Genomic DNA, 23156 nt, shown 5'->3' on the forward strand with positions numbered 1-23156 from the left:
GTGCGGTGGTGCATCTGAAAATACCAACACAGTGGTTAAAGGTACCAGTAGTCCATCGCCTTGTTGTACTGGGGGCGGTGGTGCATCTGAAAATACCCACACAGTGGTTAAAGGTACCAGTAGCTAGTCCACCGCTTTGTTGTAAAGGGTGCGGTGGTGCATCTGAAAATACCCACACCGTGGTTAAATGTACCAGTAGCTAGTCCACCGCCTTGTTGTACAGGGTGCGGTGGTGCATCTGAAAATACCCACACAGTTGTTAAAGATACTAGTAGTCCACCGCCTTGTTGTACAGGGCGCGGTGGTGCATCTGAAAATACCCACAGTGGTTAAAAGTGCAGGTAGTCCACCGACTTGTAGTACAGGGTGCGGTGGTCCATCTGAAAATACCCACACAGTGGTTAAAGGTACCAGTAGCTAGTCCACCGCCTTGTTGTACAGGGTGCGGTGGTGCATCTGAAAATACCCACACAGTGGTTAAAGGTGCCGGTAGTCCGCCGACTTGTTGTAAAGGGTGCGGTGGTGCATCTGAAAATACCCACACAGTGGTTAAAGGTACAGTCCTTCTCACGTCCACAATCACGTTCACCAGCACAGATCTGGTCATGCTTTCACATGTGAAAAGAGCATTCAAAATAAACAGTCTGACAACTTTCTGCAAAGAGTCTAATTTTTGGGCTGAATTAATTTCACAAATGACACATGTCGACCATAAACATTAAAAAAAAAAGAAAAAGAATCTCGTACTACACGAAAACCAGCCAGGGTGCTCTAGCTTCAAAGACGTCAGTGAATATGCTAATATTATATTTCATCTCTTTACTCATATATATGACCCCGCCGTGAACTTGAAACTCCACTAACTTGAACAAAAGGCAAAACTTTGCAACTTTGACATACGAGAAGAAAGTCAAACCAATTATCTACCCTGAATAGATTGTTTTGTTTTGCTACCTTGCGTATTTCGCGTGCTATGCTATTCCTACTGATGCAGGTGTCGATCGCAAGAGCGGTCAAAAACGGGACTTTTTGTGTCATTTTTTAGGGGTATCATGACAAAAAAGTCTGCACTTTAGCAATGATTTGGTGGATTGCTTTCAAACTTTCGGAATATTTTACCAACATACTAGAGATATTTCGAGCGAAATTATGGATTGTTACAGGTGTTTGTTAAAATGTTATGCAATTTTTCGAAAGAAGTTTTTAATCTCGTCATAGGATTGTTCCCTTGGGTCCAAAAAAATAATGACTTTGCATGTCTTTTGAAAAATGATTGATACACACACTGCTAAAGTTTTATGTGCGTGTAAGCACTGACGCAAATTTGCTGGGCCTGTAAACACGCTACATATTTAAGCGACTAGAGGAATACCCGGCTTCGCCGGGTGGATCGCGAGACAGAGTATGCAGCGTGGCGGTTCGCCGGCTTAGAGCACGTGTTGAAAATTTTCATCCACCAGTTTGTGGCCGGGGTCCACCTGAATATGGCCACCAAATTTGATGCAGAATATTTACGATGAGAGGGGTAGTATTAGTGGCAATATATTGAAGATGGGAGGGATTTTGTACACGAATTGCAATACTTATGTAACCGAGTGCCGAAACACCACAATCACCTTTGGAGGAGAAGTCCAATCAAACAGGATTGAGAATTTTAGAGCTTATTTGTAAGCCCTATAAAAACTGTTACGCCTTCACAAAGGAAGGCAAGAACATTCAGAGAGACAAAAGCCGCCAGACCCCATCACAAACAGAACTGTAAAATCCACAGGTGTTGCCTACACACACGCACACACACACACACACACACACACACACACACACACACACACACACACACACACACACACACACACACACACACACACACACACAGAGAGAAGCCGTATATATATATACTAGATGAATACCCGCTTCGCCGGGTACGGCTGCGCCGGGAAGACGTCGATCCGAATACCCGGCTCCGCCGGGGACCCGGCTATAGCCGGCGCACCGCACGGAGGAAGGGAGATAATCGCGGCTAAAAACACTGGAGAAGATAAGGAAGAGTTACTGGTAGTGGATCCAGACAAAAAAAAACAAAATCGGTTCAGCACAAAAAACAAAATCGGTTCAGCGCTGCGCGCTGAGAGCACGTGTTGAAATATCTCATCGACCAGGTTGTGTCCCGGGTGTACCTGAATATGCCCACCAAATTTGAAGCAGATCCATTGAGAACTTTGGCCGTGCATCGCGCACAGACAGACAGACAGACAGACACACAGACACTAGTCGTATATATATATATATATATATATATATATATATATATATATATATATATATATATATATATATATATAGAGAGAGAGAGAGAGAGAGAGAGAGAGAGAGAGAGAGAGAGAGAGAGATGACAGTGGATTTTTGCGTGGCTATAAATAGATTCCTCCTTTGCACTTTTACAGTGAGGACAACTTACGGGTGCAAGGAAAGCGTTCTGGACAGTGCAGTGACCTTCTAAAAATAGTAACGGAAATATCTGAAGCTGCTTGTCATACCGTAGCATTCTGATCAGCCATCGCTCAACGGCTATCGCCAGTTATCTCAGAGAATGAGCCGTACTCATTTTGACCTGAGTTGAGGATGATACCGTAGCTGTGATTGGAAGATCAAACTTTCTCATTCAGTATTCTTACAAATACCGTACGTGATTGACGCCACACGAAAGAAGGGAGATAAACGCGCAAAACACTGGAGAAGATAAGGAAGAGTTACTGGGAATGGATCTGAATGAATGAACCGAAAAACCAAAATCGGTTCACCGCGCCGCGCTTAGAGCACGTGTTCAAAATTTTCATCGACCAGATTGTGTCCGGGGTCTACCTGAATATGCCCACCAAATTTGAAGCAGATCCATCGAGAACTTTGGCCGTACATCGCGAACACACAGACAGACAGACAGACAGAAAGACAGACAGACACACACACACAAGCCGTATATAGATATAGATGATTCTGGTGCAACAGCGATGCCCAGCCAAGCGTGACCGTAGCATGTTTTAAGAAGGCACCAAGCGATAACAGCTATAAGCGCGAAACAGCGTGAACGTTCCATTTTTTCTCATGTGTTTGCATGACTACCAAATTAACGCCAGCGGCTACACGCAAATGAAACTTAGACAGAATCTGTATCAATCATTTATTTGTGGATATATACAAAGTCATTAATTTTTTGGACCCAAGGGAACAGTCCTATGACAAGTTTAACAACACTTTCCGAAACATTGCGTCACATCTGGATAAACAACCGTAACGATCCAAACTTTTGCACGAAGTATCTCTAGTATGTTGGTAAAATATTCCGAAAGTTTCAAAGAAATCCACCAAGTCATTGCTAAAATGTAGCGCTTTTTGACATGATACCCATAAAAATTGACGTAAAACGTTCCGTTTTTGACCGCTCTTGCGATCGACACCTGCATCAGTAGGAATAGCATAGCACGCGAAATACGCAAGGTAGCAAAACAAAACATTCTGTTCAGGGTAGATAATTGGTTTGACTTTCTTCTCGTATGTCAAAGTTGCAAAGATTTGCCTATTGTGATTTCTTGTCAATTTTTCATTCGGCTCTTCCGTTTTTGTCTGGTCGATTTTGAGGGTACCCTTAGTTGAGCGGCGGTCACTTACTTGAGCGGCGGTCACGTGATCCCTGTAAAAGAAATATTTAATCCAAAAGGTGATCCTGAACGTTAAGTGAACGGTCTTAACTGGCATATTCAGTTTAATGAAATGACACATGAATTAATGCTTTAATTTGGGTTTGAAATTTGTTGCAATAATTTTTTGGCCAACTTACGAACTTGCCTCATGTTGATTACTAGGAAGTGTCCAGGTGGATGGCTGTTCTTATCCAGTGCCAAACCACAAGGTGTGCACAGTACTAGGAATGATTAGGCCAACAAAAAAATAGTCTGTTTACGGTAACATATAGACAAAAAAAAATAGGGTCGGTAGGTCGGGATGTCGGGATTATTTTTTTTATTTTTTTCTTCTTAAAAAAACCCATATTTTTAAGTTATTTTGCCAAAAAACAAAGATTTTTTTTCTCCCAAATGCCATAAAAAAGTCCAGGCTCGCGCGAAAAAATAGGGTCGGTCGGGATACCGTAAACAGACTATTTTGTTGTTGTTGGCCTTACTCACACCGTACCGATGGTATTTTTAATTCTAGAAACGCACTGATTAATATAATAAGGTAACATTGGTAAAAGCATGGGCCGCTTCCAACAAGTAACACGCATCATCAAGTCGTAAACAATTGTAAATCAACACTTCCCACACTCTTATTATCCCCCCCCCCCCTTAAAGAGAAGACAGTATTCGATGTCAAAGATGAAAAGTATCGATTCAAGAAGCATGTATAAGATGCACTACAAAAACAAAATACATAAAGAAATAAATGAATAAATAAATAAATAATAATGAAGCTGTCACCTCCGGAGCCATTTCCTTGACGGTCCCAACCATGGTATCGGTGAAGTTGTTCTTCATGTTGGTCTTGGCCAGCCCAAAGTCAATGATTCGTATGTGACCATCTTGCTTTATCATCACGTTTTTCAGTCTCAGGTCCCTGCAAATGGCGGTGCGATTCAGCACAACGCCACAAAGCAAGTTTCCCCACTCCATCTGCTTAACCTTCGCCGGTGGTCGTGGGTCCGTGTGAGCCCAGAAGGGTGTTTAATTGCAAATATCTCTTAAACTAGTTGGAATTTTTTAATGAGCTTTTAAGAATGCCTCAGGCACCTTAAAAGCTCTTAGGTCCTAAAATTTCAGCGAGAAGTAATTAACACACAAAAAAGTCATATTTAGACTACAAACATCGTGGGGCCGTGCGGACCCATGTTTCTCAAAGAAGGAAATGAGAAGCATGGGTCCGCACGGCCCCACGATGACTTCCGTGTGTAGTCGATAACCCGGACGGGCGAACCGTAAACGCACAAGAACCCCAAAACACATACAAGAAATTCTTGAAGGAGAGAACAAACACGTTTTACGTACTCACGCTTTGACAAGCTAACCACTTCAGCCATGATTGTGGAGAGATCTACTTCTTTCATGGAAGTGACTGAACAACTATGAATGACGTTTCGGTTTGTGCGAATGTAGTCACAGTCTGTTTCGTTTGAAGCATCGATTTCTTGATGACGTCTTTCTGTGTCTGAATGCGCAAATAATTTGTTCTTTACGCTCACTTTGTCTTCTCTGTACACAACTCTGTCCTTCATAATTCAGACTGACAGGCCCCATGAGCAAGCCTTTCTTTATTTCTGTATTTGGTGTTTCACGTCGTTTTCAACCACGAAGGTTATATCGCGACGGGGGTGGGGGAGAAGATGGGATAGAGCCACTTGTTAATTGTTTCTTGTTCACAAAAGCACTAATAAAAAATGCTCCAGGGGCTTGCAACGTAGCACAATATATTACCTTACTGGGAGAATGCAAGTTTCCAGTACAAAGGACTTAACATTTCTTACATACTGCTTGATTAAAACCTTTACAAACATTGACTATATTCTATACAAGAAACACTTAACAAGGGTAAAGGTAGAAACAGAATCCGTTAGTCGCCTCTTACGACATGCTGGGGAGCATCGGGTAAATTCTTCCCCCTAACCCGCGGGGGGTCACTTTTCAATGGCAGCTAAACTCGCGTATGGAAACAGTACTGTCGGCTGGGATGCCGTTAATTTGCAGCAATCTCAGTGTTGAAGAATGTGTAAAGAGAAGAAATGAGTTAAAGCGGGAGAAATGAAAGCCATGTGTGCATTTAAGAGCTTTTGGGGGAACGATTGCGAGTTTGACTCCGTTCTTGCCATGCTCCAAAGCGTGTAACATACACTGAATCTTGCACACGTTTTCTGTAGTAGTGGCAAAGAAAGGAAAGCGTAAGACATATATCTACTGTGGTGTACCCGATCGCAAAGAGAGGTATCCTTAAAAAAATGTTTGAAAATATATTTCTACACACCACTTCACACCTGGCTCAGTGTTTGACCTAGAGACGATGTGCTAAATACGTGGCGCTCATGATGTCATTAGTTTATGATGAAAACAAGCTGCGTGGTCCTCTCGTCACTGAGACAGAAAAGATCTTTCGCGTGTGAGAGAGAGAGAGAGAGAGAGAGAGAGAGAGAGAGAGAGAGAGAGAGAGAGAGAGAGAGAGAGAGAGAATTGAATTGAACTTTATTTAACAAGGATTAAGATTTAAGGCTACGCCTTTTCTTACAATCTGTCCTTGGGACGCACAAACACACAATGATAAAATTTAAAAATTTAAAAGTTAAAAAGATTACCAACAAAAGCCGAAAAGGAGGTCAGAAAACTTCAGCACGTGATGATAAAGATGACGATGATAATGATGATGACGATGATGATGAAGATGAGGCATGAAGAGCATACATATGTGGTTATAAAATCAAATGCATACTATGCGAGTAATTATAAGTACAAGCTGGTAGAGAGAGAGAGAGAGAGAGAGAGAGAGAGAGAGAGAGAGAGAGAGAGAGAGAGAGAGAGAGAGAGTGGGGGGGGGGGGGCAGTTTATGTCAGTCTGTCAGTCATTAAATGACATAAATTAAAGTAGGCTCCGGCTCTTCCATTAATAGAGAGAGGACTAACCATTTGTTTGGTCTCTCTCTCTCTCTCTCTCTCTCTCTCTCTCTCTCTCTCTCTCTCTCTTTTACACAGTTTATGTCAGTCTGTCATTCATTATGTGACATAAATTAAAGTAGACTCTGGTTGTTCAATTGCTTACCTGTGCAGAATACCTCGCTGATGCAAGAAGAACAATCCCAAGCATATTTCTGCCATGTAAAACCTGAAAACGATAACAGCTGAGAGTCAGTTATATATATGAAACCGAGTGCTGAACCACCTCAATCATGCCAGACCCCATCACAAACAGAACTCTACAATCCACAGGTATTGCCTTGCGAGCTATAAATAGCTCGCAACTTCTAAGGCGAACAACTGTGCAGAGTCTGCTGTGAAGGGCGACGGTAGTCTCCCTGTCACATATATAATCTGGAAGACAGACAGAAACAGACAGAGCAGGGCCGGACTACCGGGGGGGTTATGGGGGTTGCGCAACCCCCCTCCCCCCCTAGCCTAAACATGTACCTCACTTATTTAAAACATTTTTTATTATTGTTTATTTTATGCCGTTTCATGCAAGGAGCGACCATTTTCCTATCTCAGAATATGACCTACCCATCAGCTTCAGGGGGCTTTGCCCCCTGACCCCCACAAGGGGCTCTGCCCCTTGACCCCGCCAGGGGGAACATCCCCCTGGACCACCACTGGCAACCCCCCCCTCCTCTTAGCCTAGTCCGGCCCTGCAGAGATGCAGACCGACCAACAGACATGTCAAAACCGGTATTGTTATCATCCTCAAATGTTTTGTAGTGGACTTAAATCTAAAGCTGCCAAAATGCAACTGACTGAGACACTGTGACAATAATTCAAACTTAATTTACAATATTGTCCGCCGCTTTATTCTTTTGCCTATAAGAGCACATTTAAAAGTTTATCTTGATGTGCTCCTTTATCATATAATAAATTCCATGTTTTTGTAAACATGTCTTTGGCTTTTATGGAGCACACAGTGACTCACAGCACAAGTGAGGGCGTTAAACATTACTTATCATCGATCGGAGCTGAATTGTGACCCCTTTTTCTTTCAAAAGTCAGTTAATTAGTTTTAGCGCTACTTTTCAGCTTTAAGTCAGTCCGGAAGTGTAACGATGCAATACGTCGCTGTAATTCACAAACCTCGTATCTCAATTTTTGAGGTTTTGGAACTAAAAAAATAGTAAGCTACCTTATTATGTTGCCCGTGTGGTGATAAAAGCTCGTAGCTCCAACTGCTTTCTAAACTGAGTGAAGAAAAGTTCTTTGGAAGAAAACTCGTATCTTCATTTCTTTGAAGTGAGCGGCCAAAAAAAAACCGCTCAAGTTAAACTTATGAGGTTTTCGTGCCACACTTTGACGGAAACAATGTCATAATATGAAAGATACGGGGTTCCTGCAGTTAATTAGTTGTATTTTTAGCTTGCATAAAAAAAACTCGTATGTATATACCACTTCTGGATGACTCCTTTGGATAAAAAGCTCCTTTATCTCAATATTCTTTTAATTGAATGAAAATATAAACCCATGAATTGAAGTTGTATTGGAAGCAGTGGTTTTTCAAAACAGTTTTTTTTTTCGTTTTTCTCAAAACAGCAAAAAGTTGAGATACGAGGTTTGTGAGTTACAGCGACGAATAGCTCATATCCCAGGTATATTATCTACATGTATGATGATCTGCTTTTCCTCATATCCAATGTAAAAGATGTACCCAGTCGTTCACAAAAGAAGGAATTTGAGGTGGACTAATTGAAGTGAGTGACTGAATGTTGCAGAATGATGTACTCACACCACCACCCGCTCTGGATGCACGCCCACCGCGCGCAGTCTTTGCTCCAGTGTACCGCCCTCAATGAACTCCATGATCAGGTACACGTGCAACTAGAAAGTAGGTCATTTAAGACAGACACACGCGCGCGCACAAGTACACATGCATGCACGCACGCGTGCTGGCGCGCTCGCATACACACACACACACACACACGCACCCGCGCGCACACATTATGAAAGTAGTGATTGCAATGAAACGATTTAAAAAAAAATAATGGTAGGTTATTGACACGTTTAATGTATGACAAAACAAAACGTCAATGTCATAATTGCAATGTAATCGCAATATGTTTACGTCCATCATGAGATCGTAAGTGGACAAGAACAATGACGTAAACTCCGTAACTAACATCTACGTTGTCTCACGGGTGTCTGGAATGAGGAGTGGAGATCTACGACGAAGGACGAGGCCCTGCTGTGGTTGGAGAGGATCCTGTGCTCCGTGATCACCTGGTTCCTCTTGTCGTCGGTACACGTCTTGCTGATCATCTTAATGGCCATCTTCTTCTGGTTGCAACGCATCACGCCCTCCAGCACCTGACATATAGATCCACTCACTACATTTCACACTGTATCATCGTGATGGCCATCTTCTTCTGGTTGCAACGCATCACGCCCTCCAGCACCTGACATATAGATCCACTCACTACATTTCACACTGTATCATCGTGATGGCCATCTTCTTCTGGTTGCAACGCATCACGCCCTCCAGCACCTGACATATAGATCCACTCACTACATTTCACACTGTATCATCGTGATGGCCATCTTCTTCTGGTTGCAACGCATCACGCCCTCCAGCACCTGACATATAGATCCACTCACTACATTTCACACTGTATCATCGTGATGGCCATCTTCTTCTGGTTGCAACGCATCACGCCCTCCAGCACCTGACATATAGATCCACTCACTACATTTCACACTGTATGATCGTGATGGCCATCTTCTTCTGGTTGCAACGCATCACGCCCTCCAGCACCTGACATATGGATCCACTCACTAAATGTCACACTGTATCATCGTGATGGCCATCTTCTTCTGGTTGCAACGCATCACGCCCTCCAGCACCTGACATATAGATCCACTCACTACATTTCACACTGTATCATCGTGATGGCCATCTTCTTCTGGTTGCAACGCATCACGCCCTCCAGCACCTGACATATAGATCCACTCACTACATTTCACACTGTATCATCGTGATGGCCATCTTCTTCTGGTTGCAACGCATCACGCCCTCCAGCACCTGACATATAGATCCACTCACTACATTTCACACTGTATCATCGTGATGGCCATCTTCTTCTGGTTGCAACGCATCACGCCCTCCAGCACCTGACATATAGATCCACTCACTACATTTCACACTGTATCATCGTGATGGCCATCTTCTTCTGGTTGCAACGCATCACGCCCTCCAGCACCTGACGAGTAAATCAAGATATTACATTCCACACTGTATCATCTTGATGGCCACCTTCTGGTTGCAGCGCATCACGCCCTCCAGCACCTGACACATAGATCTACACATTACATTTCACACTGTATCGTCTTGATGGCCACCTTCTGGTTGCAGCGCATCACGCCCTCCAGCTCCTGACATATAGATCTACACATTACATTTCACACTGTATCGTCTTGATGGCCATCTTCTTCTGGTTGCAACGCATCACGCTCTCCAGCACCTGACATATAGATCCACATTTTACATTTTACACTGTATCACTCATTACATTTCACACTGTATCATCTTAATGGTCACCTTCTTCTGGTTGCATAGCATCATGCTTAACGTCAAGCTGTTCATCTTAAAAGCCACTTTCTTTTGATTACATCCCTAAAGACCTCCAAAACTTGATGAATGCACGAACAGACATTTCAACAAGATAACGTAACAGTTGAAAGAGGCGACAAGACATTAAAGGCGGTTTTGCTGATCATCGTCATGGCTACTTTCTACTGGTTACCCCGCATACCTGGATAATAGATGGAAAAACATGTTGATGGCCACCGGTCACACCGTAATCATGTCCTCTCCTCCTCTTCCTTATCATCATCATCATCATCATCATCATCATCATCATCATCATCATCATCATCATTCAAAGTAATTCGCACACTTGAACCAAAAGGCTTACCATAGATAAATAACCGCTTCACATCGTATGGTTGGTTCAAGATGAAATTTGTTCACTGTCCACTGTTGGCATGTACGAGTCTCTTACAGTCAAACCAGCGGGGCCTTTTGTTTTTAGAAGAAATTCGCACACTTGAAGCAAACAGCTTACCATAGAAAAGTAGCCGCGCCACATGACACGGTTGATCCGGAAGAACAGCCTGGTCGGCGCGAAACGCTTATCGTCCACAGGCACTTCATTCTCTGCTACCTTCTCTGAGTTCCTGCGCAGTTTTCTCACCACACGCCCTTGGTTCTGACAAACAAGTTGCACAACCTTACTTACTTTACTGCCCGTTATGCAAGTCAGGGCGGGTAGGCCTAAACTCTTTCACTCGACCCACAAACTGAGCGGGTTTGAATGCAGAATATTTTGTAACAGAATATTTACAGAGTATATATATATACTACACGTCATATAAAAGAACTAGACATTTTTGTTATGGAAAAAAACACCTGTTATACGACTGGAAAGGCCATCCATTCTCTTACCATATTCAACAGATTCATTTTACATGAGGCAGTGTCATTACAGTGGAACCTACAGCGCAGACAACCCCCAAATCAAATTCACGAAAGCAAGGTTGCAGCGTTAAAATCAACAACAAATCAGAACAGCTAAAAACGGAATCAGTTTGGCATGTCATAGGAATGAACAATCCAATTTGTATCCAACACATCAGTCAGTTTTGTTCACCTATCTTGCCTTGTGTCTTGCTGAATCGGTGTATGCGTTTTAAGGAGTAATGAGAAAAAAAATCATCTGTACATTTTCAGTAAATCCTCATCGCATTGCCTTCAAACTTTCTTTCAACACATGATGTAAAATACACACGGTATCTTAAAGTCATTTGATTATGTTAGGCGTCATACCAGAAAGATTTTTAAGATAACACACACACACACACACACACACACACAGCACTAGACACAACCCTCACGTCATAGAAGTCGGGAGTGAGCACAGGATAGTCGGGTTCCCACATTTCCGGAGCCAGGTTAATTTCCGACGCCGCATCCATTCCCTGTGTCGGCGAGCCACCGGAATCTGAAGACATAAGATTCTGAACTGCCCATACAGTTAAAACAATGCATGGAAAATGACCCTTTGGTTACTCCTTTAATTAATCTATATTAGCAAAAGGCCTTTTGGTGTCCGTCTGTCTGTCCCTCTATCTGTTTGTCACACGTTTGATCGCTCAGAACTCCGGTGATTTGTCGGTGATTTGGCCTATGTCAGACCGTTCGGCTCCGTTTTTGCATTCAATATTGGCAGATATCGATTGCTCGCCTCCCGTGTGACCCGTTCAATTACATTACGTCCTGAACTGGGCATATGGCGTTGATGATGCGGGTGGTGACTGAACACCTTCTCCCCCCCCCCGCACGCACACACAACCACACACACACGCGCACACACACACACAAGCACCCCTATAACCACCAATCTTCACATACACCCCTCCCACCCCCAATATAATATACTAGCCTTGGCCCTGGTTTCGCTCGTCCGCGCTGGGCGTCATGGCGGCCTCCATAGTGTAGAGGTGCTGATGCGTGTGATGATGGACGTGATGTTGGATCTGGGCGAAAGGGGTGTCGTCGAAGATGCTGTCGCTTCTGGGGAAAGTCTTGGGCTGCGAGGATTGGAACATTGTCTCCGGGCAGATGGATTGTTTGTGATCGGTGGCCACAGCACTGTCTGAAACAGCCCCGGAGGCGCCTGCCTGCGTCGGTGACGTACCAAGATCAGGGGCGGATCAGTTCATTTTATGGGGGGGGGGGGGGGGGGGGTTCCAAAAGTATATTGTGAAGATATGGGTGTGAAGGCGCGAAGCGCCGAGCCGACGGTGCGAAGCGCCTAGCTTGCTAGGGGGGTCCCGAGGCATGCCCCCCCGGAAAATTTTGAAAAAAAGGATGCAAAATGGTGCAATCTGGTGCATTCTGAGGATGATCATTACCAGTTTCAGGCAGCAGATTTTGTCACTGATTAATACCCCAAAAATTGAAACTCAATGTAAAATAAAGAAATGCACCATAAAAATATTTTTATTTTTTGGCTGGGGGGAAACCGGAAACCCCAGAACCCCCCCCCCCCCCCCCCCCCCCCCCCTCGTCCGCCCCTGAAGATCCCTGAGCTGGATGCCTTCTTCTGCGGCTGATCAAATGACAGTCTCCATGACTCACAAGGGAGACAATCAGTATTTGGTTGGAGTTGGCATTCAAATAACTACGAAACTAAGATCAGTTTATGATGGGCTGCTGTAGTAAGCTCTATTAATGAAAGAGCAATTTAAAGGACAGTGAGTATTCTGAAAACAAGACAACCAGTGCTTGTTTACTGTTGACTGTCAAAACAAGAAGATTCTATATACAATTTGAAAACACACATAGACACACAAACAGACACACACACGCACTCACAGACAGAGAGACACACAGACAGACACACACACCGTCACACACAGACAGACAGACACACACACACCGTACACACACACACACACTCACAGACACACACAGACAAACACACACACACACACACACACACACACACACACAAACACGTTCCCTGAGTGAAAGAAGGCAGCAATAGCCCTTATTTTGACTAATTCCGGAATAACTCTGTGTGGTGTATTGCTGCGTTTTTATTGGCCGCAGAAGCAGTTAAGCGAAGACACGTAGCCACTAATGTAATGCCGGGCTTAGTGAACGTGCTAAAGACACTAAGTGGAAGGTCGAGAGTTGGAATCCCGGCTGCGACTGCTGGGTTAAGGGTGGAGATTTGCCCGATGTCCCTGGTCAACTAATGTGCAGACCTGCTTGTGCCTTACCCCCCCCCCCCCCTTTGTGTTCACACACGCACAAGACCAAGTACGCACGGAAAAGATCCTGTAATCCATGTCTCAGTTAGGTGGGTTATATAACCACGAAAATACCAAGCATGCATCCCCCGAAAGCGGCGTATGGCTGCCTAAATGGCGGGGTAAAAACGGTCACTCATACACGTAAAAGTTGTGTGATTTTCAGCCCATGAACGAAGAAGCAGAATAGTAGAGGAACGCACTCATGATGGCAGGGAAGAGCATAATATTGAGCGGACATTGCCCATCGGACCTCATTGTGCCCTGTGATGACATCATTGATTTATCGGCAGCGGCGTGAGTTTGCCTCACTATTTTGGCAGAGCGCAACTGTTCCGCCGCCAATAAATACACCCGACAGAGTTATTGCGAACATCGTCTATCGGTATGAGACTCGTTTTGAGTGAATTGTGCGTTACCACATTCTCGAGAAGTTCTCCGTCCACACTCGCTTCGTCGTTTCTGTAACTTGAAAAAAAAAAATACAGTAAAAGCCCCTTTCGAGAACACCTGAGGAGGAGGGGTAGAGAGGGGGTGGGGGTGGGGGAAGGTGTGGGGGGGGGGGGGGGGGTGGGTTGTTGGTTGGCCAGAGGTTCTAAGTCTCCTTTGGGGAGACGTAGGTTCTATTATAGAGAACATAGTAGTGTGTGTTTATGTCACAGAGATATAGAATATTCTATATATCTCTGTGGTTTATGTACGTGTGTGGGGGGGACGAGTGTGTGTGTGTGTGTGTGTGTGTCTGTGCGTGTGTGTGTCTGTGTGTTCGTTCGTCCGTGTGTGGCGTGAGTGTGTGTGTGTGTGTGTGTCTGTGTGTGTGCGTGCGTGTGTGCGCGCGTGCGTGCGTGTGTGTGTGTGTGTGCAAGAATCAAAAGGCTTTTTTTTTATCAATAGGCCTAATGAACAAATTCCATAGCTTTTCTAGCGAGCATGCTCCTAAAAAGTTCTGATTACAGCGAATTATGTGAAGATATACACATTAACATTCACACCAAACCAAGGTTTAAAATAAACAGAGAAGTATACGTACGGCATTTTGTCTTTTGCGACTGATTTTGACACAGAAAATCGTCTGAAATTCAGAATTTTACAGAAGTTCCAAGTTTGACAGCTTTCGTCATTTGTGTAGTGACGTCAAATTCCGACCATGACTGAGACTGAGGGGCGTCAGTCGGCGGAAAGGGACACAGCCTCACAGGCACTCGTCGGTCACGAGCGGGTCGGGATCAAAGTGGGCGGGGCCTGTGCGCTCTCAAGACCACTACCATAAGATAAGAAAAGACGACCGTCCATCACAAGTGACACCCAAGACATAGGCCCCGCCCACCACGTGACGAGTGCCTGTGGAAAGGGACACCTGACAAGAGACTTCGAACACGTTCACGCCGAAGACCCGATCTCCAAGAGATAGTTAGTTAGTTAGCTGTTGCTTTTTGGGTCCAGCGGACCATAATAGGCCAAATCAGGACCCCGATCTCCAAGAGATAGCCTTTCCACTTCAGTTTTATCCTCCTGTTATTTGGACGTATGAATAATTACTCTGAAAATATGTTTAAAGGTACATACAAGTATGACATATCTCGCGATCAATGTTCACATTTCAATGTGTGGCTAAGAAGAGAACAAGTTCGTCAAAAGTATTACATGTATAACTATATATATATATATATATATATATTTTAATATTTAAAAAAAAATTCAATTGAAACTTTCCTCTGATTAATAACTTCATTGTTAAGTAATATGACGTCATATTGTCATATGAGAAACAATATGACGTCATTAATCATCATAAAAATTCATTACACTGTATGTCACGTGCCGTCATTCCATTCTCTCCATTAGCTTACCATCCCGAAGAAGGCAGTAACGTGCCGAAATGTTGATTATAGATATAAACGTACCTAACCTGGTTACTGGTGTGTTTTCTTTTATTTTAATAACTTCATCATCAGTGAAGTCTACTTGAAAATGAACAAGACTCCGAACAGGTTTAAATAAGAATGCAGGTCAGCTTTGTTGTGACCTGTGTCGTTGGGGAAGCAAGGGCTCCTAATATGGACCACTTTTTGTTTCATGCTGATAACTATCTTGTTTCTTGTGAAGAAGTTTCATTTTGTTTTTGGTAGACCTTCTCTCTTAGGTTAACCGTAAGGCCTAATTAGAGTGAATTAGATACAGAAAAAAAATCACAAATGGACCTGTGAAGCGGCCTTCACGAATACTGTAAAAAGCCCCCTATACTTCAAAATAACATCATACAACTAGTGTGCAAGTCAGACTAATTAAAATATGCTCTAGGTTTGTCTGTTTTGGGTTGATAAGAGCATTATTTGAAGCACACCACAAAACTAAAGAAACTTATGAAAAACAGAGTGAAAATAAGTGAAATTATCAACTTCCACGAAAAAAAGACTATTTTGTTATATTTGTTTGAAATCTCGAGGGCTAGTTATAGGTTATTTTCAGCAAGTTTCTTAATGAATTAATTAAAATAGCCTTTAGCTTTTAATTTCTTCGATTTGTTGAAGGTGGTCCATGTTAGAGGACTCACACATACTTTGAGATTTTTTTTTTTGGGGGGGGGGGGGGGGGGGGGGGCAGTAGAAACTCGGGGTCAAAACTGCTAAAATGTAACAAATAAGGTCTTAGCTATCACATAATAGCAATTTTTGTGTGATGAAAGCTTTGGCTGTTGACAGAAACGAGTCCGTTTTAGTCGTCAAATTTAGAGTGAACGCTGCCAAAAGTGAAAAAAAGATAAAAAGCCTAACGGTTTTGAGGTTTGTGTTTTTTCAACTGTTTTGACATACATGTGCAAGTTATCCAGAGAGGGTGAATACAGCGAATGAAATTGTACTTTTAGCGCTCTAGCGCCGTTAGTTTGTCAGAACAGGAGGTGGTCCATATTAGGAGCCGGTCCATAAACGAAGCGCAAATAAGAATAAAAGCAAAGAACATAGCAATAAGAAATGCAAACATCTAACAAAGCCGAGCAAGCTAAATGACAGGCAAAGCTGTTCTTAACCAGACGAACCATTGGTTCGCCGAACTAAGGTTCGCGAACCATGGTTTGTGTCTTAACTGGGTGAACTTGTTCGGCAAACTCAAGGACTAGTTCGTCCAGGACACGAAACCTGGATCGCCGACAAACGAGGGGAGCTCACTCCGAGTCGACAATAAAAGCAAGTAAGTTATTCCCCTTCCAAAAATGGCTGCCTCCAAGACGAAATCACCGATTGAGTGGTAACTCCGTGCTGGTTGTCGATTTGGGTCTCTCCTTCCGACTTGATCATGGTGCACGAAGCCTGGTAATCTTGAACTTTAGTGTGTTAAATTCATAGCTCAGAATCGAGTGGCATACTTTACTTATTTTAGATCCAAGTACCTGTAATCAAGCCCAAGAACATTTATCATGAAATTAATTGACGAATTAAGCTCCAAACCTAAGCATAATTAATTAATTTGGTTGTTTGATCGGCGAAAATGGCGTAGGTTGTCAACCAAGGGACTTCAATTACACGACAAAATTGCCTCCCCTGTCCGCTGACACGGATAATTCCTTCTTTGACGCATGTAAACAAAATGCATTCGTACCAGAGTACGCTATGATTCGTACAGTTCATCGGAGTTCATTCCGTGACTTTAAAGGGATCTAAAAGACTTGTTATGATTACAAGTGCAGGTTCTCCAAATTTGGAGGCTTGAATGCCTCTGAATTATGAGCTATGAATTTAACACATTAAAGTTCAAGATTACCCGAAGCCTTCCATGTCATTTACCCTCCTGGGTTAAAGGTTATAAATTGATTCGAGAAAATAACATGACTGGTATGGACTGATCATTGTGTCTACCGTGGAGCCATCGGGGTTCTATGGGAAATGCTACACACAAAAACTTGCCTGTGAAAAGGGAAAGACGGTGACCAAAAATAAATGATGATAGCGATATTTCTAATTGTGGATCAGCAGAGTCGAGAAGCATACATGATGTTTACCAAAGTGTGTGTGCGTGTCTGTCTGTCCACGTGTGTGTTTGAGCTCTTTTCGGTACAGAATATGAGTTTGGGGATTGAGTGAAGAGGGAGACCTAAAAAAAAAACTACTCGGTATTTTGGTTCTTTTTATCACAATTGTCTGTTTTAATTTTCAAGTTATATCAGAAATTTTCTATTTGCACTGATACACTGGAATGCCTTGTGGATGTATTGCTTTAAGGGTCTACAAATAGTACTACTGAACCAAAATCATCCTGTTTCTTTACGTTTTGAGCAATTCAATTGTCTTGTTTTTTTGTTTTTTAAAAATTTGATTCCTCTTCATTCTTCTAAAAAAAAAGCTTTCATTGCGATAAACAAAACATTACTGGATAGACATTTTCTTGGAGAACGTCTGTATTAGCAAGCATTTAAAGTAGGAGGACGATATGGAACGTACGATAAAAGGATGTGCTTTAGCTTTCTGTCTCATCATTTATAAATGTTGCCCTTCAATCACACACACACACACACACACACACACACTTTTGATCCAGCTCCAACCATATTTCATAAGGCTTTATTCAGGGTTGTCTCTTGTTCTTAAACATCCGATTTCTAAGCACACGTCTGTGCTGAGAATATGAACATGAACCGATATGAACATCAATGTCAGCCGCCTTTTTATTATGAAATAATGTTCATTTGTGTTCCAAACACTTCCGAAGAATACTTGTTGGTGTGTCTTCAGTCGCCCTGACATCATCACAACTCGACCCTGTCCTGCAAAAATACAAATATATACAGGGTGACACCCAAACATTCAACCCAAACAAATGCTTATTTCTTTAACATCTGTTGACCGAATTAGTTATCTTTCTTTTTTCTTTCTTTTTTTTGTGATCCCTGTCCTGTCCTGTCTTGTCTTGTCATGCCTTGTCTTGTCATCCCTCTATTGGCCTACTGGCAACCTTTTCCTAACTTGTCTTGTCTTGCCATGTCTTGTCTTGTCTTGTATTGTATATACATTTAGCATACATTTGGGTAAAGGTTTGCGAACAGGTAAGGGGTGTAAGAGAGAGAGAGAGACAGAGACAGAGAGAGAGATGGTGGTGGTCTATGTGACATTACACAGGTCAACACAGTTGCAAGTTCATAGGTTAAAGGCTGCCCTTTTCGTAGCGTTCATTAATTAATTCCTATTGTTTACATGTGCCAATAATGTTATAAAACTGTACCTAAGGGGATATAATAACGATTGGCTGTAGCTTTCAAAAACAGAAAAAATTATTTCAGTATTGCAAAGTGGTGTTGATAGTGTCGAATGTAAACAGAACAGTCTCAAAGTGAAAGTGGATGTTTTCCGGAAATTGCGAAGTTAACAAGAATACAGAAAAGCGCGCTTTCCTACTTAGCACAATCCGCTACCGCGCTAATCTGGCGTGTCAATATCACTACGTTTTGCACGTGGAAGGTGAGCGATTTCCTTCACGCGGGGATTGACGAAGCTGTACTGTCTGTGTTGACGGTCTAAAAATAGCCCAAGCCCTGGAGAACTGTTTCTAAAGATAGCAATAAACTTTATTAAGAATTGATTATTTCTTGTAATTGGTAAGGACTTCAAACCTAAAACTTTGCAGGAAGCTTAATTTATACATCCCCGCAACGATGGGAAAAGCCCTGGAAGTAAGTAAACTAATTAAATAGGACTTTGTCAGCCTTTAAATGAGGGGTTATTGTGTATAGTGAGGAAATAATTTTTCTGATGTATTTTTAATTCATTATTGGTGTTTTATGCAAAACGTACGGTCAATATTGAAAGTTTAAAAAAGGTACTGCCCTCACATTAATACGAAGGCGGGATCACAGCTGGATAAGACAAGGTACGGCAATTTCGACCCGGAGGTCTCTTTCAGGGCGCACAGAGGATGAGACAACACAGGAGAGAAAAAAAAAAAAACCCACAGATAATAGCACACGGAAGGAACGATTACAGCAGTTATAATTAAATTACTTTGTGGGTCAGGGTTTTTTAGGAGTACAGGGGAAACCCCTTTTAAGACCTTAAAAAATGTGAGAAAATCAAGTCTTAAAATGGAAGGGGTCTAAAAATGGGGGTAATTTACAGGTTATGAACAGAACATCTTCTTCTTCTTCAGCGTTCCAGAAATTCTGGTGACGTGTGAGCTCGTTTGCCCATTTGGGTTCCCCACACTATACTCTGAGAGCATAGTCAGCTTCACTCCGCTTTCGTTGAGTAGGCATGCTGGGTATTTTCGTGTTTCCATAACCCACCGAACTCCGACATGGTTTACAGGATCTTTTCCGTGCGCACTTGGTCTTGTGCTTGCGTGTACACACGAAGGGGATTAAGTCACTAAGCAGGTCTGCACATAAGTTGACCTGGGAGATCGGAAAAATCTCCACTCTTAACCCACCAGGCGGCAGCGACCGGGATTCGAACTCACGACCTCCCGATTAGGAGGCTGACGTCTTACCACTGCGCGCCACTTCACCCGTCACAGAACATCTAAAGAAGCAAGATCTTAAAAAGGAGGAAGTCTGAAATGAATGGGTCTGAAAGGGGGGTTCCACTGTGGAAAAGTACCTGTCAGTTTACCTGTATGTATTAGGACCGGGTGGCCGAGTGGTAACGCACTTGCGCTCGGAAGCGAGAGGTTGCGAGTTCGACCCTGGGTCAGGGCGTTAGCAATTTTCTCCCCCCTTTCCTAACCTAGGTGGTGGGTTCAAGTGCTAGTCTTTCGGATGAGACGAAAAACCGAGGTCCCTTCCGTGTACACTACATTGGGGTGTGCACGTTAAAGATCCCACGATTGACAAAAGGGTCTTTCCTGGCAAAATTGTATAGGCATAGATAAAAATGTCCACCAAAATACCCGTGTGACTTGGAATAATAGGCCGTGAAAAGTAGGATATGCGCCGAAATGGCTGCGATCTGCTGGCCGATGTGAATGCGTGATGTATTGTGTAAAAAAATTCCATCTCACACGGCATAAATAAATCCCTGCGCCTTGAATATGTGCGCGATATAAATTGCATAAAAATTAAAAAAATTAAAATCCCTGCGCTTAGAACTGTACCCACGGAATAAGCCTCATATTGATTGATTGAAAGACATAAGACCACCCCTGACATGCGGCACATACCAACTATCTACAAGTGCTTTGTGTGAACAGTAAAAAAAATTGTTTTCCTTTTTGCGAATTCATTTCATTAAACACAACAACAACAAAATTCATCAAATTCCAGCTGAGCAGAACGGCTTTCACAATTATCACTGGGCCTTTAAAGGCATGTTCCTCACCATATTACCCAGCATATCAGACACCACATGTTTGACTAGGTTTTTACATGGGAACAACAAGACTATACAGGATGGTAAAAAAACCTCCCTATTTTCTTTTTAATCACATTTTTGACTGCGAAAAAAAAAGAGATCAAAAAGGAAATATGGCGCTTTTTTTCAGACACCCCTTTTTACGTCCAGCTTCTTTTGGTGGAGATTCAAGTTACAGACACATGTGAAATTCATTAAGCAAAAAGGTTCCCACAATGCACTGCCACAGAACACAACCAGGTTATTAATGTGCGGTACAGTGTATAATTATGTTTAAGTAAAAGGATGCCCTTCTTTTGTTTAATTGGAGCATCTATGATGTCTGACATTTTGGTTCTAACGGTAAGGAACGTATGTTTAGGCTCTAATAAGGACAGTTTGTCTTGTCAAAAGCCTCATGCATATTCCTTCCTCCCCATGCAAGACTTTCTTTTATTTGAATATATATCTGCCTTTATAGTACAAAAATCAAATAAAAAGGTCGCACTCTGCGCATAGCGACAAAAATCGCAATTTTACCAAGAAAACCTCACACTCTTTATGTGGAGAAAGACACTGACTGTACATGTTGCAGTATGTTATGCATTTGAAAACATCTGAAATTGTGTACTTGAATTCTACAGTTTGATCAGTTCTGTGTGTTTAAAAAGTTACCTTGATCATTCTGACATGCTCTTGCTCAAATCACATCCCAGACAATATTGTAGACTCCATTGATAGACGCTGTGGTGCATGGGAGAACTGCATTCTGAGGAAACGAAAAAAATATACACTGAGGAAGAACAGTCACAACAACATTTGCAGCAGCAACAGGCTATATAATTTTATTCAAAGAACACTTAAATAAGGTAAAATGAAAATCAGTGTTGTGTCAGTAAATTTGATTTGGGGGTTTAGAGGCGGGGATAGAAGGATAGCTGGGAACCGGGGAAGGTGGGGTGGCTAACACAGTTTGATCATGTAATGACTGGTACAATGTTTAATATATCTAAAAAGGCAGCAGCTCTGTAATGCATTATGTGAACCAACTTCTCCATCAACTAAATAAAGATCAGTAAAAGTTACCTCTTTCATTCTGGAATCTTTTTGGTCCCATCACAGCTCAGACGCAGACTCAATGGACAGATACTGTAATGATGAAAATAACACCAGCAATTTAAGGGAGAACAAGAATATAAAATTTCAAAAATAAATTTTGATTTAATTAATATACTTACCAACTCACATAGATAGCATTAACTTCAGTTAAAGTGCTAGGACACTGAACTACGCTTCACCCCAAAGGGGAAGCAACCCCCTAAAAAAGAACGGCATTGACCTATAACTCAAGCTATACAAGAGTCGAGGTCATACCGTCACGTGACCTAACACAAAGAGGCAATGAGTCGGAAACAAGATCGCGATTCTTTCCTTCGCTGCAAGACGCAAATCTTCTGTGACCTTTGACCCTGTAACGATTTCTTTCGTGTTCTGTGGGCATTGATGTTCGTGAGTCCTTGCGTAAAGCACACAGAAGGCACAGCAGGTTCAAATGACAGTTAGTTTATTCCGCCATAGATCGGGGGGAGGGCCCGCATGCGCGATCATGACGTACATTCATGACGTCATATTCATGCGCGTGTACATAGTCTCGGCCATGTGCTCGCAGGGAGATTTAAAAGACAGCACGTTTCGTTTTGCAGCTCGTTTCGTTTGGTGAATGAGTCACCCCGCGAAACGGAACGTGAAACGAGACGGCATAGGCCGCAGACAAGATTTAGATGTATTCACGTTTCGTTTCGGAATGAAGGAAGGGCGATGAATCTTCAAGTGAAATTATCACGTCTGTCCTCGATCAGAATGGAAAAAAACACCCTAGGAGGTGGTCCAGAATCGGGCATACTTTGATTATTTTCAGTCCAAATAAATCACACAGACTTTGTTTATACAAAATCACATACGAAGCCAGAATAAAAATTCGATGCGATGACCTACTTCTGCTTCGCCATTTGCTTTCTCACCATGAAGTTGGATAAATGTACCAGGATCAGCACCCTTCAAAATATTTCAGTTCACAACAGTTGTCTACCTCCAATGAACACATTCTCAGCGCTGAAAGACTGTGAAAGGGTTGATGAATCTAGCAATGCATAAAATGGCCAACAAATAAAACTGTTAGTGTGCAAAAATACTCACAAAAATTGACGAAATATTGTTCGTTTTTTGGGGGTGGAAAACGTGACTGCGTTTTGACGTTCCACGTTCCGTTTCAGTTGACCTTCACCTTTCCAGCGAGAGACCCCCG

At 42.6% G+C, this 23156-nt stretch overlaps 1 protein-coding gene and 2 long non-coding RNA genes across 3 annotated transcripts in view; all 3 read right to left on the reverse strand.

The window, feature by feature from the left end:
• Positions 1-11713, reverse strand: part of LOC138979364 (protein kinase C gamma type-like) — a 34347-nt gene extending 22634 nt beyond the window's left edge. Inside the window, exons 1-6 of the mRNA XM_070352072.1 lie at positions 11616-11713; positions 10787-10930; positions 8862-9032; positions 8455-8546; positions 6793-6855; positions 4473-4608 (exon numbers count right to left, since the gene is read on the reverse strand). Coding sequence (XP_070208173.1) covers positions 4473-4608; positions 6793-6855; positions 8455-8546; positions 8862-9032; positions 10787-10930; positions 11616-11696 — 687 coding nt within the window. The 5' untranslated portion in view covers positions 11697-11713. The remainder of the gene's footprint in view (positions 1-4472; positions 4609-6792; positions 6856-8454; positions 8547-8861; positions 9033-10786; positions 10931-11615) is intronic.
• A 456-nt stretch (positions 11714-12169) lies between these two features.
• Positions 12170-14773, reverse strand: LOC138979490 (uncharacterized). The gene is made up of 3 exons (XR_011460054.1): positions 14569-14773; positions 13958-14006; positions 12170-12401 (listed from the first exon to the last, which is right to left on the reverse strand). It is a non-coding gene; the product is annotated as an uncharacterized lncRNA (long non-coding RNA).
• A 2966-nt stretch (positions 14774-17739) lies between these two features.
• LOC138979466 (uncharacterized) lies at positions 17740-22199 on the reverse strand. Its single transcript, XR_011460045.1, has 3 exons — positions 21938-22199; positions 21527-21620; positions 17740-18297 (listed from the first exon to the last, which is right to left on the reverse strand). It is a non-coding gene; the product is annotated as an uncharacterized lncRNA (long non-coding RNA).
• Between the last annotated feature and the right edge of the window lie 957 nt (positions 22200-23156).

Source organism: Littorina saxatilis, linkage group LG1 (assembly GCF_037325665.1).
Source record: "Littorina saxatilis isolate snail1 linkage group LG1, US_GU_Lsax_2.0, whole genome shotgun sequence".
NCBI classification, from domain to species: Eukaryota; Metazoa; Mollusca; class Gastropoda; order Littorinimorpha; family Littorinidae; genus Littorina; species Littorina saxatilis.